General features: G+C 35.8%; 1 protein-coding gene across 1 annotated transcript in view; it reads left to right on the top strand.

Annotated features, from left to right (window-relative positions):
- Positions 1 to 18,025, top strand: part of LOC150092880 (uncharacterized) — a 59,620-nt gene extending 41,595 nt beyond the window's left edge. Inside the window, exons 3-7 of the mRNA XM_090414096.1 lie at positions 1,521 to 1,774; positions 11,240 to 11,302; positions 11,514 to 11,624; positions 12,163 to 12,275; positions 17,962 to 18,025. Of these exons, the coding sequence (XP_090270222.1) occupies positions 1,521 to 1,774; positions 11,240 to 11,302; positions 11,514 to 11,624; positions 12,163 to 12,275; positions 17,962 to 18,014 (594 nt within the window). The 3' untranslated portion in view covers positions 18,015 to 18,025. The remainder of the gene's footprint in view (positions 1 to 1,520; positions 1,775 to 11,239; positions 11,303 to 11,513; positions 11,625 to 12,162; positions 12,276 to 17,961) is intronic.
- Positions 18,026 to 18,752: the final 727 nt, after the last annotated feature.

Genomic DNA, 18,752 nt, shown 5'->3' with positions numbered 1-18,752 from the left:
ATTTTTCATTTTCTAAAACAATGATTATTTGATATATATATATGTAGAATCATTACCACTCCTAATTAATCTACATGAGTACCACCGTATATTACAGTATATGATTTTAGTGGGTCATAAAACTCTACTTATCTGCTAATTTGCTATAACAATCGCACATTGATTTTAATCGGTATTTATAAACAACTTAATCTTTAATTCAGGAAATTTATTAATGATTATATCCAGACAGTAGTGAGAGACCAGTTAAGAAATTTTGTAGACGTATAACTCGTGATGTTTATTGTATGAGGCTTGTTCAAAACGTTGCTGGAGCTTTGATGAATGAATTGCAATATTTTATGTATTTATATATTTTGAATGCCCGAAAAACAACGTGTGTGCATCAATTTTTGCGTTAAACCTGGCAAAACAAACAAATGGCATGCAAAGTTAAAATGCTCAAAACAGCTTTCAGGGATAATCCCTTATTCGACTCAAAGCCATTCGAGGGTTTCAAACGATTGAAGATGGTAAAACTAGAAGACGACCTCGATCCGGACGACCATCGACATCCCACGCCTGCAATTTGGAGACTCATGTTCGCGAAAAAGTCAGCAACAATCCGCGAAATACTTTTTGGTAGCAAGCCTGTGAAACGAGAATTCCAGTTGATTCCTGCCGTCAAATTCTGAAGGAAGATTTGGAAATTAGCGAGATTTTACTTCAAAAGGACACATCACAACCACGCCTCAACTACCCTGTTCATCAGATATGTTCCCTGTGGCTTCCTTTTATTCCCTAAGCTAAAATCGTTACTTAAAAAAAACGAAAGTTTCAAACTGTTAAATTAAATTAAACAGAATGGAACAGACAGAGCAATTCAAAGCAATTTCTGTGGAAGAGCTCCAGAGATCCTTCCAAAATACAATGTTTCAAGCGCTTTTCCCAAAAGGGGAGAAAATACTGGGAACACTGAATTCAGGTAGGAAGAGAATATTTTGAAGAGGATATACTTTAATATATCTAATAAGCTTTTATGTGTACATTAAATAAATCATGTTGAGAAACTATTTGAACAGACCTCGTATGTTGCGAATGAAACGAACAATCCTTTTATCGGCCTTACCAAGGTTATAGCAGAATTACCGTGAAACGTCACTACTGCCTTTCCTTCAAGCTGTTAACTAATGTTAAAAAATTGCACTTCGATATTTTTTGCAAAATATGACGTAACAGCTGGTTATGTTATACGGATATAAGAGTATTGCTTATTAGTATTAGTTTCTGATACTTGCAGAAACGTTATAAACTAAGGGTACGAGGCTAAATATTTCACATCTCTTAACTGTCTCCAAGGTTGGTTTGTCTGCCTTGTGGTATGAAAAACCCAAATTTTCTGCGAGAGTATGGGGCTGGAATATTGAGTTTGTAGTTTATCCGAAGGTTTTAAATTAATAACATTCTGTCCTAAACACGCAAGTTATACTGAAAGACTGTTCCTAAGAGTTCGTTTCACTCTGTTCGCCTTTTATTTCTAGGGTCTCGACGAAGTATATTTCTACGGGATGAACTCTAAGAAAGAATGTTTGGTGGCTCAAATATCAAGGAGATGCAACGGGGAAGTGGAAGCATGGCTTCGAATAACTCTGAGAAATGGGAAGGTGTATGAATTAGCAGATAATGCCAGAACGTCTCAAAATGGCGATTCATCTTCGTTCTTCGCAAAAGGTCTGAAGTTTGAGTGTCTCTGTCAGATGAGAAGGTGGCGAATTTTCTTCAATGGGATGTTGAGGTAAGTTTGTTTACTTATACCTCGAGGCAGCCGCCATCAGAACGGACGCTTTATAAAAATATTTATGGTGCAGTGTGGTCAATCAGAACTAAAAATAAAAAAGAAGGGTTTGTAATTGGATTATCAAGATCATCGAAATAATGATTTTCAAATGAAATAATTTTGAACACACACACACACACACACACACACACACACACACACACACACACACACACACACACACACACACACACACACACACACACACACACACACACACACACACACACAACCAAGTAAAAACAAAAATCGTAAATTACTAAAAGATCAATTCGGTCATCCTGTGTGGTGGGTGGATGTGATTTTAGAGTGAAAACAACTAGCCTTCTCTCTCTCTCGCTCTCTTTCACTCTCTCTACTACTAGAAAGCTGAATTTAATATTTTCCATTTATCACACTTTTTTTTTGATAGAAGAATGGAAGTGTGGAAAAATTTTAATTTCAGTTTATTTAAAATTGTTTTTTGTACTCTTTGCCAATTTCTTTTTTAAAATTCGATTTAATATGTTGCGTGATACCGATAATATTGCAAATACTTGAAAACTGCATAAAAGTGTAAGGATTTTTTTTGAAACGAAGTTGAGAATTGGAAAAAAAGTATATTAATAAATAAAAATTATAACCTCCACTCTTCAACCAAACAAAGTTTGGCATATGATAAATATAATTATAATCAGAATGAGAATTTGCAAAGTCCACGCGGTCAGCCTACTGGCTGTGCGCTTCGCAACCTGTGGAAACCTTCGCAATTTGCCTGGGGAAGAAGTGTCCTAGGTTCGATTCCCGTCAGTGACCGTGAGGAGCTCAAGGATCTTCCTCAGCCATAACCAAATAAGCCGGTCTTGGGCGTCGATAGTACAGTTTTTCTCTCCAATTTATCTGGAGTTTTTCATTAAGAGCACGACTGCGGACATAGGATACACCTTGGCGTAGGCTGACCACCGCATCCTGTGAACGCTTTAGGTCCGTTGATTAATAAACCCTCGATACCACAAATTAAAAGAGGGGAAAAGGTAAATGAGATGAGATGAGAATTTGCAAGAAATTTCTATCCTAAATATTCTGGATTTCTTTAGTAAAAATTTTGACGATGAACTTTCAAAATTTCATCCGAAGTTACATACGAAAAAGTTACATAGGAAAATTTGTCTCATTATGATGAAATAGAACTATATGAAGAATGGAATAAATTACTTTAGTATATTAAAAATCTTGTATTTCTTGTAAACGTAATATCGATATTTATTCTGAATTTTACCCAAATAGGCAAAAGTGTTAATGAATTATTTGGTTTTAAATAAACATTTTGCGGTCTGTTCTGCAAATTGTTTAAATAAACATTTTGCAGAACAGACCGCTTTAATTAAATAGTACTCTCCTAAACTGTTGAAGTTATCTTTTAGAAACATTTTGGAAAATGCGTAAGCATCTATCAAATAATTTTATCCTTCTGCTCTTTCGTAGTCCACAGCAAGGACTTTGCTCTCGCTGGACGGATTTTCTTACACTGAATAGTCAATGTCAGTAAGATAAGGACTTTGTAACTTAACTTGTATTTAACATTTCATAACAAATACAACTGTAGTCAAGGTCTCTCAGAATCAGGTTGCATTTCTATTAATAAATCAAGTGATTTTGAATTAAAAAATAAGAATGACATAATTTGTTACGTTATACAATTTTAGATGCCACTTCTGAATCACACTGTTATAAAACAATTTTATTAGAAAAACGAAAAACATAGTCATTTATTATTTATCATTTATTTGACCGTTAAAGTGTTTTTGTACGAAGGCTTTTCAATTGTTACAAAGTAAATTATATTTGGCAAGAAACTATATTTCTTCTTTAATGATTTAATGTGTTAGCAAACAGCCCTCGCATATGAAGAATCAAGACTCGGCTACTTGTATATGGAGGCCGTTGACTTCAAATTATCTGGTTCATTAACCCATAATCCAAAAATATTATGGGAAGAGCCACGGTGCATACAAACAGAAAAATTCTGTATCCCTGATAGTTGTAGAAAGCTTTTTTCTGTAAGTATCCGAGATAGATTTAGAAAAATAGTGTATTTTAATAATAAAGTGATACGATTTATTTCTATTTCTCTATGAAAATGCGTTGTGGGATACTGATGCAGTCGAAGTGAACTTAAAAGCCTCTGTATACAAGTATCCTACTCGAGAAGATACTTCTCCCGCAAACTGTGCTAGTTTACTATGGTAGAGAATTTAAACGAATATAATTTCTTATTAAATATAATTTACTAGGCAAGATTATTTGGTCCTAATTAACTCTTTGAAGACTGATAAGCAGCGGGTATTCATCCCCCATGACTCTCGCTGCCAGATGGATGAAAGTAGTCAATGTCTTTTGTAGGAATCCAGGGAGGAGAGGATGGCAGACAATAACCGCCATCTTGTGGTCCCTAACTGAATATATGATTGTTTGAAAGAGTGTGATTTCTAAAGATGAATTTTTCATCCTCCCGATTAAAATCCATGTTTCAGGGACAAAACCACCTTACTTCCATCCATCCATGTCATTTGACATCAATAGATGTCGTATGATCACTCAGATGCTCTATGATGTGCAACACTAATCCTAGCCACGTGGTCCTGTTGTTTGGTTTTCTCGAGCCTACAACTCACTGAAGATCAGTCACTTTAGACACACCATCTACCCATTTTATTGTCAGTTCACCTGTTTCACTTTTTCCTGGAACTTTACCTTCTATACTGTTTTGAGAAGACATCCTTCCATCTTTTCAATGTGTCCAAAGTATTTCAGCTTTCTTCCGTCAATACCATTAAGGAGACTTAAAGTTATACTGATCCTTTCCAGCTGTTTCTATTTCCTTCGAGAACCGTAATCTTTGTCTGGCTAGGATTTAACTGAATTCCCTTTGTTCTTACGGATCTCGTTAATTTTGTCAAGAATATGCCCTAATTCTTCCTTGTCATTACAGAGCAGTACATCATCAGCATACCTCAGATTACTGATCAATCTACCACCTACCCTAATTCCTGTCTTGAGCTCATCGAATGCTACACGCATGATGTCTTGCGTGTAGCATTCGTTTCAGATGAGGGCGCTCCTCCATAGTTCCTCACATTATTCTTTCCATCTGTCTTTGATTGTCTGTTCTTCTGTTAGTACTACTCATTTCTGTCCTAGATGAAATACAATTTTTGCTTAAATTTGTGCTTTGCTTCGGTCACGTACTACGCGAAACATTCTATTATAATTGTACCTTCTCATCAGGAATTCTATCTCTTCACAGTTATCAGTATAAACCTTTCCATGTCTTGCCTGACGGCTGTTCTGACTTCTCTATATAATCTTTTATAATCTTCAGTCCCTGTGTCTCTTTGTTTTTCCAACCGTCTTCTTTTGATTAAATCTCACGTTGAATCCGATATTCATGTGTCTTTTGCTCTTCTTATTGGCCATATCCTGTTTTATAACTTTGACTCCTTCCCAAAGTATGTCTCTTCACTAGTATCCAAAAATCATTCAACTGAGCTGATGTTTCTTTTGCGAGCGCATTAGGAATTTCTCTGACATCCATCCAGTCTAGTAGGATGTACCTGACTTGGAAGATTTCGGAGTCTTAGTCTTACTTAACACTTTACTTGACGATGCCAAAGATCGACCAACTCGAAAACTTTTTGAAAACTGTTGACGAAAAATTCTAGCCAGAGACGAAAATAAAACTTAGTCTTCTTTGTTTCTTCAGGTTGTTTTAAATGGCATTTCCACTGAGATACACAGTATCTTTTATTTCTTGTGATCATTACACATACCAGAAGATACTCAACCTGTACTAGGATATATTACTACTTGTAAGAGAAATGGACAGACATTTGAGGAGAAATGAGAACCAAAAACCTATCAACATTACATTTGAAGTCTGTAGAAAGCGCACTAATGAACCAAAACATTATGGTAGTCCAGTTTGTTTTCTTTTAATGTGACCTAACAGTTGACTGAAACAATCTGGGATGAGGGTATCCTGAAATGGAAAATTGTTCTTATGAACAACATTGGGTTCTTCCATCACTTTCAACAGATATTGCTCAACACGAAAAAAATGTTGTACGGTGGATCGCGACGGTTCTAGTAAGAGAGTGCATCATGGCACAAGGCTTCAACTGTGCAAGCATGGTTCGAAGAGTAAATTCAAGCATTCCAATTGCTCCCTTGGTCACCTAGTTCTGATTTGAATCGCAACGTACATTTGTGGGATCTTGTGGAACACAGTATCCGTAGGTCGACGCCATTTTTTGCCTCGCTCATTTACTAATCTTTGGGATGTTATTTTGGTCCAGGATACCTGAGGACATCTTCCATGACCTAGTGAAATCAATGCGAGCATTGAAATAAATGATTATCTTGGCCAAAGGAGATCCATCTCACTTACAGGTAACTTGTGATAATGGTTTGGCTCATAATTATCAGCGAGATGACTTCCAAAAGACAGCAGGGGGGAGGAATGATAAAGCAGATGAAAATTTTTTTCTGGTTGTTTGTAGTTAAATTATGGAGTGTCGAACAGCTACTGTACGTATTTTAAGAAATATAAAGGAGTGCGGCAGAATTATTGATGTTAACTTGCATGAATAATAAACGTGGTAACATTTGTAGAAAATGCAAGCAGGAGAAAAACTGTATATATTTACGAAAAAGATTGAAGCAAAGTGGTAAGTGATACATCATTAAACAATTTCATTGTTTGCTTTTGTAAGAGGTCACTATGTTTTATGAGTTTAATGAGCTTTTAGGAACACCACACCACCTTAAGTTTGAAAACAATATTCAATGATTCGACAGATTTGTTATTTGTGTAGAGTTAATAGCTCTTCATATGTAAAATAATTCCTTGAGGAAAAAAGAAATACAAATTTCTTCCCTCCCTAGAAGAAAATATTTCTAAAATGTTTATGTCAAGAAAGATTAGAAGTGTAGATTCGTTCTACAAGAGGTAATTATAGAGTTAATTACAATTCGGAAATTTTATAAGTTGTCATGCGTAACTTGGATGAATGATTTCTTGTTCAGTGTTTCAAAAATCATTCTTTAGGAGAATTTATTAATTAATACGAGTAAGTTTTGCTTTTCGTAATTTTGCGAATAAAATCCAAGAGGAAAATTATTTAGGACAACTAATGTCTAAGCAATGACTATTCTGTGTTATTTTAAGAACAAATTTTATTCTAAAAATTATTGAACTGCTCATCAGAGAAAAATTAAAAATGCGGTTACTAGGATTAGAGATTCTGTAATATATTATAGGAAGAAAATTAATTGCACGCTGTTAAAATTTAACGTAATATTAGTTTTTTTCTTTGCATTATGGCCAAGGAATAAGAAGTTGGTGTGCTATGTATGCTAGTTGTCTGTTCTTTCGATCGGTTTATCTGTTTTTTCCCTTTAAAATATGTTTTCGGAAGAAAAACCCTTTCATCATCTTATTAGACTAGCGAATTTACCTTCAGCTGAAATTCTCTTAAAAAGTAATAGCAAAGCTTATTGGAAATGAGGCTGTGTAACCTGCAAGAATAATAAATCAAATAAGTTTAAATCGCTGATTAAAATTCATTTTAGGAGGGTTGCTGACTGAAAAGTTATACGAATATTCGTGAAATGAAACATGATCCCAATATGTGTGAAATTTTCAAATTTAGTTATTTCAATAATATATATATATTATTATTATTATTATTATTAAGAGAAACCTCCAGGCAGTCAGAGACTCATCGAGGGAAGCCACGTACTACACGCATACTATCATACTTATTCTTGAATTCATTCACATTGCTTGCACTCACAACATTCCAATCACGCACCACCCATCTGAGAGAAAAATCTAGTCCTCACCCTCTCCTTAGCGGTCTTCATGTTCAGCTTCCAAGGATGCTCTCGTCCTTTCTCCACCCTCCATAAATTGAAAAATTTCATCAATTGACATCCTAAATGACCTTTTCAGAAGATTGGAATGCTTAATCATATCACCCCTCTTTCTCCTGTGTGCTAGTGTCTGCAGTCTACAAATTCTCCATATGTCTTCATAATCAGTATTCCACAATCCTGATATCATTTTTAACACTTTCCTTTGTACTCTTTTCAATATATCAGAATCACAACGGAAACCAGAAGACCAGACCTGCGCACAATAGTCCAAGTGAGATCTTATCAAGGTCTTGTAAAGAGGCAAAACGACATCTTTATCCTTAGATGCGAACATTCGTTTCAGCATAGCAATTATCTTTTAAGTTGCATTTGCAATCTTTGCTTTATGGCCTCTAAACTTCCAACTTCCTATCTATTAACACTCCAAGGTCCTTAGCCTCATCAATTTCTTCTAGCATAATCCCATCAATATAATACGACATTGGATATGTAATCACGCCGAAGTGAATTACTTTTACTGACATTGAACTGACACCCATTTTCCCATGCACACAATTCCGCCTATTCAAATCATTCTGCATATCAGCAGCATTTCTGATTGCCCTACCTATCTTTTGCATCATTAGCAAGCTGTATGTCGCTTGTAAAGTATATCATTCCCTGTATATCATTAACGTACAGATTGAATAAAAGTGGACCAAGTACTGCTCCTTGTGGTATACCAATTGTTACCTTAAACCTTTTATTTTATTAAACTTCCTATTACCTTAAACCTTCAACTTATTAAACGTCTTACTATAAAAAGCGTAGTAGTACGCTGTACAACAGGCCCGAAGGGCTGAAGTTAGAGGTCGAAGCCTATTCAAAAGTTTAACCAATGCTGGTTCTTCTAATACCTGTGGTCATTCTTTGTTGGCATCTCCACGTCACCAGTGTGCCCTGCAAGGCCTTCAAGGAAAGGATTTTAAAGTCATAAGTTAACCGAAACTTAAGCAGTGTGCGGAAGCTTTCTTTACACCAAATGCCGCGGAGGGAGATGGTGGTGCTGGTGAAACCGAGAAACTGCCCCAAACTCCTCATGAATCTGCCTAGTGAGGTCTTGATTCTTCTTATCCTTAACCCTTGCAGACTCAGATCCCCAGTATACCACTTTTTGATATCTGTCAGTCAGCCATTCTGACTGACAGAGTCATGCTAATATTCTATGCATGATATTAGCATGACATTCATGCTAATATTCTATAAGCTAGACCCATTTTCTCAAATTTATGCAGCAGCCTGTCAATAGAATAAAGTAAAAATGACTAACAACAAAAAAAAGTTGCAGCACATGAAGAGCCAAATTCATTAATAATGGAGTGTTGTCCATTTCGATACATTTGTCAAGATTATATAAGAAGGAGAAAACTAGCTATGCTCTTTCCATAAAGGATATGAGATAACTAGATACAAATTATTGGTTTGAGAGTAAGAGAGAGTAATTCATCAAATCAAATGCTCCTGTTATTTTAATGAGATTGAGTAAGGATTGGGTGCATTTATCGTATTAGTGGGTTCTTACGGCTAGAGATTCTGAGCAATATAATTTGTTTCCTTAAACCCGGTGATGATGAGGATAATCTTAATATCAGGGACTTCTTTTAACTGTATGACATCTAAGTGATATTTCAGTAGTAAATGTAGAATGTAGTAATGGTAGAAGAAGAGAATTAAAATTTTGCTGATGTGACCAGACTAAATGGTTGCGTAATATCAAAGAAAGTGTAGCGTATCTGATTAGTCAGTTCTGAATCCTGGTCGATAGGTTCCGGTAGATATCATTAATACATCGACCCTATAGCAAGAGTGAGTTGGAAGAGAACAGAGACAGAGATAGAAGTTGAGACTTGTTCATTAATGTTTTGGCCCCACGAAGACATAAACCTGTTAATAAATAGTATGATATTATTTTAAAAAATGCTAGCAATTATAGAATTAGTGAGAGGATATCTGTATAAGATAACTTTTGTTCATTTTATAACGTTGTGGTCGTTTATAAGCAAAGGGTGGATAATTGGTGGAAGTCGGGCAAGCATTTAACGAATTTGGTTGGACGAAAGGGAGAAAGTTAATTATTATTATTACTTGACACCTCGCTCAAGGACTAATCTCAGGAGGGCACTCTACTCTACTCTACTCTCCACAGTTCACTGTCCACGCTACAAACACTTTCATCTATGCACAACGTCGCCACCCACCATCTACGCATAACGCTGTTTAACGCCCGCCAATACTAATTTTTGTAGGTAAATTGCCCGTGTGTAAATAATAATAATAATATTATTGTATTAATAATAGAAAAATAAAAATTATATATATATATATATATATATATAAATATATATATATATATATATATATCATTCCTTTGTGGTGTTATATATCTAACATATATATATATATATATCATTCCTTTGTGGTGTTATATATCTAACATATATATATATATATATATATATATCATTCCTTTGTGGTGTTATATATCTAACACCTTAGTGCATTAACAGATTGATTGCATTTATCATACCGTTCATTTACATTTTAATAAGCTATCTCCGTGAGAGGACGCTATTTCTGTTGCCATGACACAAACGATTTACGTGTTAGCCTAAAATCGTGAAACATAACATTCAAAGTGTTATTTGGTAATTTGAAGCGCATTATTTCTTGAATATTAACATATTTTATTTTAGGGAAAAACATGTGTGACAGATGCATCTCTTTAATAATGGTATATTTATACAAGAATCGAGAGTTTTGTACACAATGAAAATAGCCAATTTTTCTTAGCTGTCGATAGAAGCGCTGGGACTGATTTAATCGCAGTCCGTTTTTATTTCGAATACGTACTCCAGAACAGGGGTCGGACCGACGCCCCACATGAAGCCCAACCATGTATTTTTGGAAAGCCCATAAGAGGTTGACCATACTTACATGTCATGTGGCCCGTATGTTGAATTATTTAAATAATACATTTATATGAATAATATGAATTTATTATATGAATAATAAATAAAAAAAATTATACCTATTCTTCGTAATATCGCCATGCAACTTGGCGCTAGTCAACCTTGGGAGTCATCGTGAGTGGGGATAACAAAGGCGACTTCATCCGACGACAATCCAGATTTTGGCTTGGCACATATTCAAGAACTCATTTTCGTTAAAGATATGTAAAACTTTCATCAATGCTTACCAAAAAAGCAGGAAGACATACATATTGTGATGCACAAACTATTTTACTTTGTTTTTACGCGATAAGTTTTCATTGAGTTTCATTTTCATGCTTGGTTCATACCTCGTACTTTAATTATTTCTGTGTTTTTTAAGATTGAATATTTCCGATTATTAAAAATAAAAGTTGAATGTGGTCCGCGAGTCTGAAAAGGTTGCGATCGCTGCTCAAGAATATCTGTACTTGTTCTTATTTTTATTATTGCAAATGAATATTAGTTTTTCTTTTTGTAGAGAAATGACCGATGAAAGAGAGAATGGAAACCATAACCTTGTACACGTCAAACTGGCAATAATGTAAGTACTTTCTTTGGTTTTCAATGCATTTTTTTAAAATAATTAATTGAATGTGTCTATTATTGCAAAGTTCAAACTTACTGGGAGTATTTTTTATTATGAGGTATTGTTTTTCTTGCAAGCCGTTTTCATATCAAGTATAATATCTCTTATTTTATTATTCCGGAAGCAATCGGAAAAGAACTAATATTTTAACTATGATTTTTCCCAGCTGGACTGTTTCTTGCACTATTTTTGACTACACAACCGACATTGACTCTGCGTTGCTAGCTGAAGCTATGGCCGAGGAAGATTGGGAAACTTGTTTTCCACCTGTACAGCAGTAAGTGAATATTAATTTAATTATAATGACAAAACTAACTTTATTATGTTGAAAGTAAAGGCTTCAGCATCAGGTACACTAATAGAAATCACACGTAAAAACACTTTCAATATAAATAACATTATGTAACAAATCGCATCTTATTCAACAGACGAAGCAACTCACTAATAAAACTACAGACAAAACTCGTAAATAGGAAATGTCAGAAAAAGAAGGGTCTTGGTAATGAGTAAATGGATAAAGTATTTATGAAACTGTGACCTCAAATAATCAACTTCCCTTGTGTTTTATTGTTTTTGAATCCGAATAATATTATGCTGTTCGTTAGTGCAAAATTGAATAGCGAATTGTATTTTAACTATGAAAATATTGCAATAAAATAAGGTAGGCTAGTAATATACTATAAGAAAGAATGGAGAGTTACGAATAGATCTCATTGACGTGTTTCTCCCTGTGATGAGTATGGTATAATATGAAATGTTTTGATAATATCTCGTAATCCCTTAAGTTTTAATTTTTCATGTTTTAATTTTTACAGATGTCTGAAGGCGTTGAATGGATATGATCAGGCAGGGATGTTTCTGGGTACTGTAAGTGTCGGCAGTGAAGAACAAGAGATTTACCTTTGGGGAACAAGAGTTCGTTTCTTGGGTGAGGTTTCTTCCTGACTTTACATTTATATTGCTGCTTTGATATTAAACTATTTTCACGAAGCATTTAAAAGCTACACTATGTTAGAGATTTAATGGAAACATGAAAGCAACAACGTGAATATTCGAACTGAAAACAGCATCAGGAATGTTTGAATTAAACAATAGTTTAATTATTCTCATATTTCGTCTCTCTCTCTCTCTCTCTCTCTCTCTCAGATCTCAAAGTTTTTACAGGTAGAATTATAATTACTAGAAATAACTGAAAGTAAAATGGAAATCGGTAGACTAGAGCAAGGGGTGCTTAAGGGTCAAAGCTATATAAATAAGAGGAAACCTCCATATAGCCTTTAAAGGAATGAAAAATTGACCAGGGCTTCTGACCTAATGTCCAATCCTCACCTTCTCGTGGTGCACCCTGTTAGGTATCTACCTGGATACTGAATGAACGAGGATGGGCTGGCAATTTAGGATTTAGCCGACCAAATTTTATTCTTATTGGCTTAAACCAAAACACAAAATGATGGTACAACATGACAGAATTTCATGCCGGCAGGGGCGTCGCCCGGTTAAACAAGGCCCCAGTTGTTTTCGCCAGGGAATCAGGAAAAACAAAGAAAAGTTAGCTACTGGAAAAAATTCTACACCCCCACCCCCAACTGAACATCACCAGAATTTAAGATCGATATTATCAACATAAGAAGCCTGAATGGCAAAGAAATGGAGCTAGCTGAGGAATTAGGTAAGTACTAGATCGACATAATAGGGGTGACTGAAAAAAAAAAGACAAAAACTGGAGAGATCTTTCTGAGTACTAAATACAAAATGTTATATTCAGGCAATGACAATCAAGGAAAAGAAGGAGTAGCCATAGCAATCAACACAAAATACGAGGCTCATCTTCTTGAATGGCATGCAATCTCAAGTAGAGTGATGTGGGCAAATATCAGAATGGGGAATTCGAGATTGAGACTTGTTTGTGACAATAGTCCCACAGAAGGTTCTACTAAGGTAGAGGTGGAGGAATTTTTTGAGCCTTTAGAGAAAGAAACTGATGCAATGAAAAAGGAAAAGTTGGTTCTTGTTGGGGATCTAAATAGCAGAGTAGGAAATGATTGTCAAACATACAAAATATTTTGGGAAAATTTGGAGAAAAGAGCAAAGCTAATAATAATGGCAAATACTTGTTGGATATTTGCTCAGAACATGGACTGGTGATTGCTAACACCATGTTCCAACATGAAAATGTGCACAAATTCACATGGTGAGAAGAGGCAATCAATAAGAAAAGTCTCATTGACTATGTTATTGTTGATAGTGATGTTTTCTCTCTGGTGCAGGACACTAGAATGTACAATGGATTTGAAATTGGGTGTGATCACTATTTATTCTTGAGCAGGATAAGACTGAATTTCATATTGAAAAGAAGAACAGGTAGGAAAGGTTTAAAGCGAATAAAAGTTGAACAGCTCTCTGAGGTGAAGTGTAGACTAAAATATACAAATATTATTCAAGAAAAAATGAAAGTGTTTGAGAACAGGAACCAAACCTTGGAGATTCATTGGCAAACCCTGAGGAAAACACTGATTGATTCAGCCAGAGAGACATGTGGTGAGGTTGTTTGCAAGGATAGAAAAATCAGATCTCCATGGTGGACACAGGAAGTTAAAGAGGCAGTGAAGGAAAAGAAGAAAGCAAATCAAAAGTTCCTGGCAAATAAGTCAGATTTTGCTCAGAGAATACAGAGACAAATGTAAGAAAGCTAAACACTGTGTAAAACTAATTAAACAAAACTCATGGGAAGATTTTGGTAAGAAGATAGAAAATAAATATCAAGAAGGTGGCACGATATTTTGGATATTGTTGAAGAAACTCAGGAATGGAGGAAAGACTGCTGTAAAAGGGGTTAGAAATGGTAAAGGTAACATGAAATTGGAAGAAAACATATCCTTGATGTATGGAGTAATTACTTCAAAAAATTGCTAAATGAAACAAACAGTGATGACAGCACAGTGGTAAAAAACAATGACCAGGCATGTAGTCAGGAATATATATCCATACTTGAAGTAGAAAAATCCATCAAAATCCTGAAATGTTGAAAGGCAGCAAGAGTAGGTGATATTCGACCAGAAATGCTCATGTATAGAGATATAAAAGTCTTACAGCGGCTGCACTGCATAGTTCAGAAGAACTGGACATAGGGACGAATTCCCGATGATTGGAGTAGAGCTCTCATTGTACCCATATACAAAAAAAAGGGAAATAAAACTGAAAGTGAGAATTATAGAGATATTTCTCTACTGAGTGTTCCTGGTAAGATATATGCAAGTACACTTGAGAACCGGTTGAGAAGGATTGCGGAAGGGAAGCTTGGTGAAGAACAAGCTGGATTCAGGGCAAATAGAGAGTGTAAGGATTAGATCTTCACTTTACGACAAAAAGTGAAGATCTTTACGAAAAGAGAAAAAACATGGGAATATAACACAGGTCTATATTGAAGTTTTGTGAATTTGGAAAAGGCATATGACGAGGTTCCAAGAGAAAAGCTATTCAAAATGCTAAAGTTGTATGGTGTCAATGGGGCAGTATATCAAGCAATACTTATCTTTATTTGAGTTGTAAGTCAGCGGTTAGAATTGAAGGAAGTACAAGAAGATGGTTTAATGCTAAATCTGGTGTCAGACAAGGATGTAAATTATCCCCTCTGTTATTCATTATCTATATTCACATTATGAAGGAAAGTGGTATTAAACCTGATATCAGAATTGGAGATGTTAATATCAGCTCTTTGCTTTATGTGGACAATGTTATACTTCTAAATAAATCCGCCACAAGTCTTCAAGATTCTCTGACGAAATTGAATTATTGTGTTAATAGATATGGTATGAAGGTCAGCAATAACAAACACAAACAATGAAAATAGGCAGAAGCATTTAAAATATCAACTGCAGTGTGAATGGAGAACCTATAGAACAACTAAAACATTTCAGCTAGTTAGGCACGAATTTTAATGAAGATGGTAAATTAAATATGGAAATAGACAAAAGAATCAACAAAACTGGTAATGTAGGAAGTTAACTGAATAAAGTTATATGGAATAAGAGAGAAATTAGAAATGGATCTGAGAGCTGGGTCAGAAGTAAAACACTTGACCAAAGCCTAGAGACGGAGATATGAGAGTCATGAGAAAGATTAAGGGCATGAACAGATGGCATCAATGACAATATCATATTAAAAACGAGGATATTAGGAAAGAACTTGACATTGTCAGCATCCAGGAATGCATTACCAGAGCTAATCTCAGGTGGTATGGTCACTTAAGCAGAATGGGAGAGGAACGATTAGTAAAACAAATGTTCTCTGCCAGGTTGGCAGGAAAAAAACCACAGGAAGACCAAGATTTAGGTGAATTGATATGGTAAAAAGTGCCTTAGGAGACAGAAATATAAGATCTGATAATATTGGAGTCTTGATAGGTAATAGACCCAGTTGGAGGAAAATTGTAGATAGGAAGTTAGTAATGATGTAAATTTTTCATTTAGTACACTCTTGAGGGTATATACCAGGAATATGATGATGATGTTGATGATGATGATGACTATGTTACAGATGTAATATAAACATGAACACAACGACGTGAATATTCTAACTGAAAACAGCATCAGGAATATTTGAATTAAACACTAGGTTAATTATTCCCATATTTCGTCTCTCTCTCTCTCAGAGACATTTTCACAGGTAGAATTATAATTGTTACAAATAACGGAAAGTAAAATGGAAATTAGTAGTCTTGAGTGTAGAGCACAAGGTAGTAAAGGTGCTGCCTTCTACTAGAAGCTAGTAAGACATGGGTTGGTCGAGATACCTACGAATTTCTAGTTCTCATATTTTAGGGAGTTTAACAAAACCAAGTTTGCTATATTTGTTTAAATTAAGAAGGTTTCAGGAACAATTCAAATTATAAAAAGAAACTCTACATATATGAACTACGATGCTGCATAGTTTTTTTTTTTTTTTTGATTTTGTGGTGGAGTCAAAGGAATGATCCTACAAATCTGGCTGTACGTGATTGTAGAAGTATTTTTCATATTATTGCAAGCAGGTGTTAGCTGAATTTCCAGTTGAATATCTTCCCATAGTAGGCCAACTTACAGATAAAAAGTCTATACATACCAGGAACCGAGAGAGAGAGAGAGAGAGGTGTTGTTGCTAAGGAAAAACAGATTAAGATGTTCAGTTTCAACTTAAGTTTGCAGGTTGTGAATTTCTTTTAAGTGATTCCCACTCCCACGAGATTGTAACTTTATAGTACATTAATACCATGAGTAAGCTAAGGATTTTATCCTATATTTTTATTAATTATATATTTTTTGTATTTTTATTTATTTTTTTACATACCCCTAAATTCCTCTTTAGGGGAAAAAAAAACATTTTCGAACTACTTCAGGCCTCCACCGGGGCGGTTGTCCTACACCAGTGGATAACACTCATTCATCTCCTACCTAAAGACAATCAAGAAATCCATCCTCATGGGCAATTCTGTTATTTCTGTTGCTTCAGCACCAGAAATGCCCAGAAGAATGTCCAAAGTTCCAATTAGCTGCTCCAAAGGCCAATTAACAAATCCATTCTGACCTCAGCATAAGATTTGCTGGAGACTGCAGGCATCCAACTATATGGCGGTTAATAAGCAGCCTTCATTAAATGCTTCTGTTAACTGCTGCACACAGGAAGTGCAGATGACGGCGACTTCGTTTCTGACAGACTCTCTTAGGATCACAGTTACGCCTCTTAGACAAGCCAAGGGGGTTATTTTTACTCTGATTGAACACCCAGAATATCTCAACTTTTAAGAAACCAGACACGTTTTCTGTTTACAGAATCATGGCTCCATCAAAGGGGCACCCACAATAAGTCCTTCATCAAACTCGGAAAGATCCTTTGGTTTTAACATTGTGATGAAGACTAATTTCGATTACAATGACGTATTACTTGCCTAGAACACGTGGTGATGCGCGTGATGAAGTCTTTTGCATATACGCTGCGTAAGAGATGTTGACGTTAATTAGAAACCTTTATGCATGAAGGTTTCTAATTCATGGCTGGCATGTGTATTGCGGTGCTGTTAGTTTCAAATTTCATGAGTGACATTGTCATAAAAATTAAGTGCTTTATTATATAGAAAAAGGCACATAATTAGTATTATAAACTGGCAAGGCTTATTTGGGGGTGGAGCCACCACCACCCTGTTTTAGTTGCTTTTAGCGGGAATGTGAACTGTGAACTATTTCCGTCATCGTAAACCTTGCAATTATTAAAATGAAAACTACTTTCTCAAGAGAACATTCCATACGTTGTCAAACTGCTATTCCTATTAAAATTAAACTTCAGATATATGATTATCTGTGGAAATTTGTCAAATTAAAGGGTTTACGTAAATGAAAAACTGGAAGGGTTCATAGGAATACGATTTGAAACTCCAGTTTTTAAAAACTGATTTGGTTCGCTCAAAAATTTTTTTTGTGCGGATTATATTTGAGATATTTTTATGTGATTGAAAAATATTGATACCTATATTACTGCATATGATATTTCCTTCTATTTCTAATTTGGTTGAACCCAGTTATTTATGATGACTTTTCTGACTATTGGTAAGATGTAATAACTTTTTTTTTAATTTATTTCAGGAGATACGGTAATACTTGACGGCAAATCTGGAATATTACGGCGGATAGACTGACACCGATTAGCTAATCAAAAGATTTTGTAGTAGTTGATTCTTATGTAAAAAATAATTAATTTAAATAAATCGAAATTCCTATTTACAATTGGTGTTTGAAATATTTCCACAGAGAAAATCGTAACATTAAATTGTTTCATCGTTTCTATATTTAGCACACTCATGTTCACCCTGAAACGAATGTTTTAGGGTGAACATTATTTGTTAATTTTCTCTCTTCGAGAAAATTACTAATAATTCACGAGGCTGCCTCGGTATCCGGAGAGTTCATCGAAAAACAGTTTACCGAAAGACAATTCATCGAAGGCAATTCATCGAACAACAATTCATCGAAAAAGCAATTCACCGAATAAACAATTCATCGAAAATCAGTTTATCGAACAACAATTAATCGAAAAAGCAATTCATCGAAAGATAATTCCCCGAAAAAGCAATTCACCGATGAGCAGTTAATCGAAAAGACAATTCATCGAAGCGCAATTGATCGAAAAACAACAATTCATGGGGGGGGGGTGGGGGGGGGGGGGGGTGGGGGGGGGGGGGGGTGGGGGGGGGGGGGGGTGGGGGGGGGGGGGGGTGGGGGGGGGGGGGGGTGGGGGGGGGGGGGGGTGGGGGGGGGGGGGGGTGGGGGGGGGGGGGGGTGGGGGGGGGGGGGGGTGGGGGGGGGGGGGGGTGGGGGGGGGGGGGGGTGGGGGGGGGGGGGGGTGGGGGGGGGGGGGGGTGGGGGGGGGGGGGGGT

The sequence above is a fragment of the Typopeltis vanoorti genome, chromosome 24 (genome assembly GCF_054136105.1).
Source record: "Typopeltis vanoorti isolate ZY-2024b chromosome 24, IOZ_Tvanoo_1.0, whole genome shotgun sequence".
Taxonomy (NCBI): domain Eukaryota; kingdom Metazoa; phylum Arthropoda; class Arachnida; order Uropygi; family Thelyphonidae; genus Typopeltis; species Typopeltis vanoorti.
Note: the sequence above shows the minus strand (reverse complement) of the source record. Positions and strands in the feature narration are given on the sequence as shown.